This window comes from Myotis yumanensis, unplaced genomic scaffold (assembly GCF_028538775.1).
Source record: "Myotis yumanensis isolate MYYU_CA2020_CCGP unplaced genomic scaffold, mMyoYum1.0.hap1 SCAF_1, whole genome shotgun sequence".
In the NCBI taxonomy this organism is placed as follows: Eukaryota; Metazoa; Chordata; class Mammalia; order Chiroptera; family Vespertilionidae; genus Myotis; species Myotis yumanensis.
In genome coordinates, this window is record NW_027223752.1 from 80,203,587 (window position 1) to 80,212,846 (window position 9,260).

Consider the following 9,260-nt stretch of genomic DNA (forward strand, 5'->3'; position numbering starts at 1 on the left):
CAAGACCAGTGCTCTAACCCCTGAGCTATGGAGCCTCACCCAAGCATTACCTTTCCATATCTCCTCTTATAGATACAATCACTAAGTTTACTACACCGAACTGGTAAATGGAATGTTGACAGGAGCAAAACTCCAGGATAGTCGCCAAAATAGGAATCTTTTCATGTTCTCTCAACACTTCAAAAGACTGCTTGGAGCAAACCATTTATCAGATCGTCTTCTCATCCCTCATCTTGATACTCTGCCGAGACATTGCCTCCTGTGACAAGATACTCCTTCGGTGTTCAATCCTGTGCCTTTCTAGTTCCCAGAAAGGATGCAGATCTTTAGAATTCCAGATGTTTGGGTACATGAGGGACCCACCTAAGAAAGGAATCTCATAATAGAGGGTGTCTGATGGGGAAGAAGATTGCAGTGCACCCCTTCACTCAACACGGTGGTGCTTTTTGTGGTGCAGTCGGCGCTAAAGAAATAAGGATAAGACGTGGTCTTTGCCCTCTAAACCTTATAGTCGGGCGACGTAGACAAATAAATTCAACAGCTGGATAAGTTAAGTTCTGTGATAGAAATATTTGTAGGGTGTTTGGGGTTACAGAGGAGGGGGATCTAAGTCAGTTCGTGTTAGAAGTGGGGCTCAGGGAAAACTTACAGGAAAAGCTGCCTTGAATTGACTTTTTCTGGTTACTCACTATTATAAAAAAAATTAACTAAACTGCACAAATTGCAATATAATTTAATAGATTTTGACAAATGCATTCATCCATGTAAATGCTACCCTAATAAATATATAAATCGTTTTGTGCTCCTTTTCACCAATACCCCACCCCCTCCCACCACCTCAGAGGAGACCAGATGAATTGCCTAGACTAGAGACATTTACAACAGGGGGAAAGGGATGAAAGGCAATTACGTGAAGGGAACAGTATGCAAAGGCATGGACTTATGAGAAATTAAAATAAAACGAAAATGAGGTGGTAAATCGGAGAAGAGATCTGTCCCGGTTTTGGCCTTTCTAAATTCAGAGCCCCAAACCCATAAGTTTGCTTTTTGGGGATTAATGCCTCTCTCTCAAAGGGACAGGAGCAAGCAAGAAAAAGGTGTGTTGGGGAAGAGTTTAATCTTTCCTTAAGATATAGATTTACATATATCTTTGGTATAAAATACCATTTTATTTTTAAAGAAAAAGGCTCTTGTTTTCACTTTATAGAAATCTCATTTGTATAAGCTAGTAAACAGGAACTAAAATTTTTTTTAACTAAGAAAGATCTTGTGCCTGTTTCTTACTGCAAATATAGTCCTTGATGAGAACATTAGAAAAAGCAGATTCATATAATCCCCAAGAAATGAACCAATTCTGCTAAGATTTAGACCCTCTGATCACAGCCCTACTCTTGTACCCATGATTTTTAAATATTTTCATTTGTCCAGGATCACAAAGATTACATAAAAAATATGTAAGCTTGTATATGATTGTGTCCTTTAATTTTCATTGTGTAAATGTAAAACATGACCACTGACCTTACACAATTTTAAGCAAGAGAAATGTTCTGTTTAGATAGGCAAAGTGAGGCATTCATGGCGGATGTTCTTGGTTGAGGAATGAGTCACCGAGAAGCCTCACCATGTTGTCCTAAGAGGAGATGAACCTGTACAACTGCCCAGGGTGAAGAATGTTACAGGACCTTCTGTGGTTTGACAAGATACTCCTTCGGTGTTCAATCCTTAGTCTTTGTACACCAAGCAATATCCTCCATGCCCTCTCCCCCCACAATCGGAGGCTTTGTTTTAACTGACTGTTCGGCTTGATCTCTGTACCCCATTTTCCTACACAAGGCATTGCATTGGGGGACATCTCCAAGGTGATCAGCATGGTAATCTTTTGGGACCTACTGACAGGCATCATAATTCTTGAGGAAATGGGGGAGTGCTTGACATTTTTCTAGGACAAGAAAATCAAATCAGAATAAACTTTGAATCACAGGTGATGTTATGTTGGTGTGTGTAGACACTCAGTATAGAGTATAGTGGTTAGAAAACCTGGATCAGTTATTTAACCTTGCAGAGTCAGTGACCTAGTTTGGCAAATTAGGATTTTTTATTACCATTGTTATTATTATCTTTATTAATGTTATTACTTTAGGGAGACAGGCTTTAGGCAAAATTGCTAACCAGTGAAAGCGCTCTCTCCAACAGCTTTCTCATCCCCTCTCTCCTTGCGGTTTCTCCTCCTCTCTTGTTATTCTCCGATTGTATTCTTGGCTCCTTTGACCTTTTCAGGGAATCTATTCCCTTATCCTCATCCTGTCACAATTCAGCAATCTCACATCTGTTCCCTGTATGAACTGGTTTCTTCCCCTTTAACCATACTCGTTACACGTCTGAAAGGAATTTAAAATGCTCAAAAGAGAATTCCAAGAAGAAAGCCAGGACAACAACCACTGATGTGATTTGTGTGTGTGTCATGGACAGGATGTTTTTTGTCTCTCAGAGACAGAGGTTGGCTTCCTGGGCTCGGACGCCAACCTCTGTCAGGACAAATAAACCTTAGGCTAATAAACCATATCTGCATCCCACTTATCTCATACCCCTGAAATAAATTAAGGCCAATTAAGGATGTTATGTCAATCTTTCTCATTGTCTCAGCCACGAGCTGCCCACGTGGCACTGGGCTGACCTGTCTGACTCCAGGTGGTTCCCAGAGCCCTTCCCACTACAGCTGACCCTTGGACAATGCAGGGATGAAGGGTGCAGACCCCCAGTTGAAAATTCACATAGAACTTTTGACTCCCCCCAAACTTAACTACTGATAGCCTACTGTTGACTGGAAGCCTTAGCAATAACATAAACATTCAATTAACACATACCTTGTTCGTTACATAAATTTATACTGTATTCTTATAAGCTAGAGAAAAAAATTATTTATTTTTCCAAATATATTTTTATTAATTTCAGAAAAGAAGGGAGAGGGAGAGGGAGATAGAAACATCAATGATGAGAGAGAATCATCGATTGGCTGCCTCCTGCACACCCCACACTGGGGATAGAGCTCGCAACCAGGAATGGAACCGTGACCTCCTGGTTCATAGGTTGATGCTCAACCACTGAGTCAAATCAGCCAGGCTAGAGAACAAAATATTATTAAGAAAGTCATAAGGATGAGAAAATACATTTATACTATCTATTGGGGAAAAAAAAAAAAGTCTGTATAAGTGGACCAGTGCAGTTCAAAACCTTGTTGTTCAAGGGTCAATTGTAGTTTATTAGACCCAGCAAGCAAAGGAAAAAATGGGCATGTTTCAGTGTGCTATGGGCCATCCAAAGCTCTTTTCTGGGACAACCTGACCCCTAATAAGGATCTTAGGAATATTTCTAGTTGCTGTAATGTCTGTGTTTCTATTATTTTCCCTCAACTTTTTATTTTGCAGTTTTAATCCTGATGTGGAAATAAATTAAGGCCAATTAATGGAGAACAAGCAAAGGCTATTTATTTAGAGCAGTGGTTCTCAACCTGGCTGCACATTAGAATCACCTGGGAATCTTTTTAAAATCCTGATTTCTGGGCCTCACCCTCCGGAAATTCTGTTTCTTTGTTACTAATGTTGTGGCCCCACCCCATAACAAAGAAACAGAATTTCCAGAGGATGAGGCCCAGAAATCAGGATTTAAAAAAGATTCCCAGGTGATTCTAATGTGCAGCCAAGGTTGAGAACCACTGATTTAGAGCTTGCTGCAGCAAGGGAGTCAGCCATGATCACTTGAGTTTTGGCAGTCACTCATAGGCAGATGGAGGAGTGGGAAAGCTTTAGCGTGGTGAAAGGGAAAGGCTTCAACTGACTGGAGGCGTTGGCCTGGGGAAGCTAGAGGTGGGCCAATTGGAAGCCAGGCATCCTATGTCATTGGTCAGGGATGCATATTTGACTTTCTCTGCTTGGTCCCATATTTGATAAGCTATTAGTTACTAAACAAGTCCTGGCCATTTGAGGCTGCTTCCTACAGGGGTTATTATTTTGTTTCCTGGATTATTACTAGAGATAGTGTTCTGAGTTTCTGTAAATCTGACTTAAAGTTAGTAGGCTGGCTTCCTGAGCTGGTCGCTGCAGGTTGTGAGTCAGAGTCCTATTATCTATTATATGTGGTCTGGCCATTGCCCATTTGTATATTCAATCTCTCACTAGAGAAAAGTTGAAAAAACGTTACAATAATGCCTGTATGCCCCTTACTTAGAATCATTAATTATTATTGTTGTTCATCCTCACCAAGGACGTTTTTCCATTGATTATTAGAGAGTGTGGGAAGGAGAGGGAGAGACAGAGAAAGAGAAACATTGATGTGAGAGAGACACAGCAATTGGTTGCCTCCCTCGCGCACCCTGACCAGGGCCAGGGATCGAGCCTGCAACACAGGTACCTGCCCTTGACTAGAACCAAACGGTGACCCTTTGGTGCACAGGCTGATGCTCTATCCACTGAGCCAAACCAGCTAGGGCCTTTAGTGTCTTTTTTTTTTTTAAATATATTTTATTGGTTTTTTACAGAGAGGAAGGGAGAGAGATAGAGAGAGTTAGAAACATCGATTAGCTGCCTCCTGCACATCTCCCACTGGGGATGTGCCCGCAACCTAGGTACATGCCCTTGACCGGAATCGAACCTGGGACCTTTCAGTCCGCAGGCCGACGCTCTATCCACTGAGCCAAACCGGTTTCAGCAAGTGTCTTTTAATCTAGAAAAATTTCCCTCCTCTCAGCCCTTTTTTTCTCATGGCTTATAAGAAGTCTCACATTCTGAATTTGTGTGTTTCCTCATATTAGATTTATTTCATTTGGTTATTTTCAGGTCAAATATTTTTTCATAGTCTGAGGAAACTAATAATTTTCCAGCATAGATTGTCTAGACCAGCGGTTCTCAACCTGTGGGTCGCGACCCCTTTGGGGGTTGAACAACCCTTTCACAGGGGTCGCCTAAATACATCCTGCATATTGCCGGAAGCCGGTCCATCCTTGCTGCTTGACACAGTCGCTGCAGGAAAGAAACATCTGCACAACATATGTTTCAATGGACCTGGCGTATATAGCATACTGTTCTTAATATGTTTGCTCCCTTTAGCGCCATGTGTTTTAACCAAGGTCACCTCTCCGAGAAAGGTTGTTTCCCCAGGTGGGAATTTTTCCCTGAGGTTAGGGAGGGGATACAACCCCTTAAGTGCCAGGCGGGTAGTTAAGCTACATAATCTTTACTCCCTGGAATGGAGATAAGAAACGCCCTAACCTTTGTAATAGAAATTGACAGGATTAAAATCGGCTGGTATAAATACGGATGTAACAAGACAATAATCATCAGATCCTAACCAGAACCTAGCCAGAGAACATGGCAAAAGATTCTGGACAGAACCTTGCTACAGAACCTGGCTGGAGAACCTAGAACCAGAACTTCTCTGGAGATCCTGAACAGAACTTCGCTAAAGAACCTGGATAGAACCTGGCTAAAGAACCTGGTGACTGAACCTGGCTGGAGAACCTGGAGAACCTGGCTGGAGAACCTAGCGAGAGAACATGGCACCAGAACTTGGCTACAGAACCTCTGGTGGGAGAACCTTGCTATGCTGATCAACTGATGTAGCCTCCATGTCATTCCTTCTTCGCCGACTCCATCCACACCTTTGGGGACCCCTGGACCTGCTGGGGCTGGACCCCAGCAGCATATCAGATATTTACAATATGATTCATAACAGTAGCAAAATTACAGGTATGAAATAGCAACAATAAAGTAACTTTGAAACAATAGGTGCTTTAACAAGCTTTATTGCCAAAATATGGGGGTGATTCCTTCAAAGAATGTTATAAACTACTACAAAATTCCTCTCTTTGGCTAGTGTCTGGGTTTGACTTCAGTTTTTATGCTCCATGAAATTAGGTAGTTTTTCAAGCAATATGTCATCTGCTTTCTGGGCAACACTTCAGATCGCTCCGGAAGATTTCCTTTTCCCCCTCAAATCACTGATCCTTCCTTCTCTTCCTTTAGTTCTCTCTCAGAGTTCTTTTGGGATAGACATATCTAACGTGTGTTTTTGGGTATTACTAATAGAATTAGATGAAAGTATTATTGCTATTTCCACTGCCCACTGAAGTTTTATAGCCATCTCTTTGCATGCTAATGCTCAGGTTGCCAATTTTGCAGCACTTTTTAAAAGTTGATGAACTGTCCACACCTTGATATTTTTAAAAACATTGTCTCTATGTATACAAACACACTCTAACATGGAATTAATTCCTGTTTAATGAAAGATTGCTTCTGAAAACTTCTCTAACAAGAGAATACTAGGAAGGGTAAATCAATTTTCATTTGATCTCCAATGTCATTTTGTAAACCACTTTATAATCCCCATTCCTGATCGAGGTTAAGAACCACTTCTTGTTCATCTTAGCATATATTAGTATATGCTTACAGACCTTTGTTATAGAAATGAATAAATATTTGCCTAAGATTTCCAAGGGTACCAATAATAGGAGTCCCCATTCCCTTTTAAATATCCAATGAGGTAGATAAAATATATCACAAAATCTGGTTCTTGGTTGCTGGTTGCCATAGCTGGCATTCTTAACTCTGATATTCAAGGTCCTCAACCCAAACCCAATTTTACTACAAACTAAAGAGGACTGATGACAACAGATATAAGAATTAAAAAGGTGGAAAGATGAAAGGAACATAATCCAGTGATAAAATGAGGGCTGTCTTAAATTTATCTTGGTAATAAAGTGCAAATTAGAAAAACACTTCAAATGCTATTATTCATGAAATTTCTCTTTTAACTGCTTTTCCAGAGTCACCTTGGATTTCTGTGGAGAAGTGAATAAGTCACTTATTATGTTTGTTTTACCTCTTTTTCATCTGACAGTAAATGCAATTGTTTTGGAAACATAGACAAAAATATTCAGATAATATATTTATTTTATTTTATTTACTCTTTTTTATAGGAGTTCTTTTAATTATTGATATTCATAAACAATTGCAAGATTCTACTGAGAATTTTAAATCCACTTTTAATTCCATTTTGGCGAAGGTCACATATAGATGCAAGACTGGGATTAAAGCTACAGATCCTCTTCCTGGAAAAATACATATAAGCTCAGACACATAAAATTTACATACCAATGAGGCTTATAAATTTTCTGAAGCCCCTGCTTAGATGATTCCCTGGTGATCATGGACCCTTAGGTTAAGATCTTGAACCAGATTGTCTAGCTTTGAATTCCAGCATCTCACAGATTGGAGGGTCTTGTGATGTAATGATGGTATTGATTATGCTTTAACAATAATTATATAAATTTATGTGTGAGATAAAATCAAGGAATTTTTCCTGAGAGAGACTTCCATAATAGTTCCAGAACTCAGTCATTTGGTGATGTCCATGATTATAATAGGGACGAGAATGACAATAGAGAGTACTCGGACTTAAGACTGGACCTTATGTCCCTTTACTTTTCACCTCATTATTTTCTTGGTGAAACTCCTAGCAAGTAAAAGATCCCCCCAGAGGCCTTCTACCACCTTCCTAAACATATCCTTCAAAGCTTCCTTGACTCGCTCATTGCGCAAGGCATAGATAAATGGATTCAGCAACGGTGTCACAAATGTAGTTACCACCGTCACTGCCCAATTCGTATCCACAGAGCCACTCTGTGATGGCCGCACATAGAGAAAAATGGCACTTCCGTAGAAGAGTGTCACCACCATCAAGTGAGAGGTACAGGTCGAGAAGGCCTTCTGCCGGCCTGAGGCAGAGGGGATGCGCAGGACAGCTAGGACTATGCGGCCGTAGGACGCGGCAGTAATCATCAGCGAGGAAACAATAACAAGGGAGGCCAGGATAAAGTCCGTTTCCTCCAGCTTTTTGGTATTGGTGCATGCCAGACGGAGCAGCGGGCCACTGTCACAGAAGAAGTGCTGCACCACGGCATCTTGTTCACAGAAAGGAAGCAAGGCCACAGCGACCGTGGGGCCAAGCACAGGGAGGAGTCCCCCCAACCAGCAGGCCAAGGCCACCCGAAAGCACACAGTACCATTCATGAGCAAGGGGTAGTGCAGAGGGTGACAGATGGCCAGGTAGCGATCCACAGACATGACGGCCAGCAGCAGGAACTCAGAGGCCCCAAGAAAGAAGTAGAAATAGAATTGGGCAATACATGCAGCAAAGGAAATAGTGTGTTGCCTTGAGAGAAAGTTGCTCAGCATCTTGGGAATTATGACAGACGTGAGCAGGATTTCTAGGCAGGACAGGTTACCCAGAAAGAAGTACATGGGAGTCTGCAAGCGAGTATCAGCTCCTACCACCCCAACAATCAACACATTGCCTGTTAGAGTCAGCAGATAGACAAGAAGGAAGACAGAAAATAATTCTTCTTTGGTGTTGTTGAGATTTGGGACACCTGCCAGAATGAACTCTGTCACACCACTGCTCTGGTTCCCACCAAGAGCCATGATCTTTCCCACCTGTGCAAATACATGAACATAATCCTGGTGAGGACATGTCTTTTCCAGCACAATCCTGAAACGTGTTTTATCATGATATGGCATACATACCCCCACTTTCTCCAATCATATCTTCTGTTAAGATTTTGAAGAGCCCTGGCCAATGTTTCTCAGTGGTTAGAGCAGTGGCCAACGTACTGGTTGCAGGTTCGATTCCTGGTCAAGGGCATGGACCTGGGTTGCAGGTTTGATCCAACAAGGGCTGCATGAGAGAGGAGGGAGGCAACCAATCGATGTGAGATGTTTCTTTCTTTCTCTCTCTCCCATCCCCTCTGTCACTTCCGTTCTCTCTAAAAATCAAAGGAAAAATATCCTCCAGTGAGAATTAAGAAACAAAGAAAAATATGAAGAATCTGAGGTCCTTATCTAACTTATTTTAGAGCTGACAAAGGTTTCCCATAAAGGATAATTCACACTTAGATATGAAAATGCCAAGAGCCTCCAGCTTCACATCTCCTATTGTCAAATTTTAAATGGTGATCCTTCATTATTATAATAGTGTCATTGAGCATTTGAGTTGAGTAAAAATATCAGATAAATGATTTTGTGAAGAATATGATTCCCATTTAACGAGCATCTGAAAGTGAACAAAATTGCCTAGCTTTGAATTCCAACATTTCTACTTACTAGCCAAGTAGCCTTGACAAAGTTGTGAGGAACAAGTGAAGTAATAGTACAAAAGGCTTAAAGAGTTTCATTAGAGAAAGCCCTGGACTGCAAGTTAGGACACCAGAC

At 41.2% G+C, this 9,260-nt stretch overlaps 1 protein-coding gene and 1 non-coding gene across 2 annotated transcripts in view; both read right to left on the reverse strand.

Moving 5' to 3' along the window:
* Window positions 1–35, reverse strand: part of TRNAT-UGU (transfer RNA threonine (anticodon UGU)) — a 73-nt gene extending 38 nt beyond the window's left edge. The window contains exon 1 of the tRNA in view: window positions 1–35. This exon is cut by the window's left edge and continues 38 nt beyond it. This is a non-coding gene — a tRNA (tRNA-Thr).
* A 7,443-nt stretch (window positions 36–7,478) lies between these two features.
* Window positions 7,479–8,474, reverse strand: OR6S1 (olfactory receptor family 6 subfamily S member 1). Its single transcript, XM_070405932.1, has one exon. It carries the CDS (start codon window positions 8,472–8,474, stop codon window positions 7,479–7,481), a length of 996 nt encoding a protein of 331 aa, XP_070262033.1.
* Between the last annotated feature and the right edge of the window lie 786 nt (window positions 8,475–9,260).

What these genes read in the sequence shown, in the direction of transcription:
- OR6S1 (XM_070405932.1), bottom strand. Translation starts at nt 8,474, where the DNA reads ATGGCTCTTGGTGGGAACCAGAGCAGTGGTGTGACAGAGTTCATTCTG.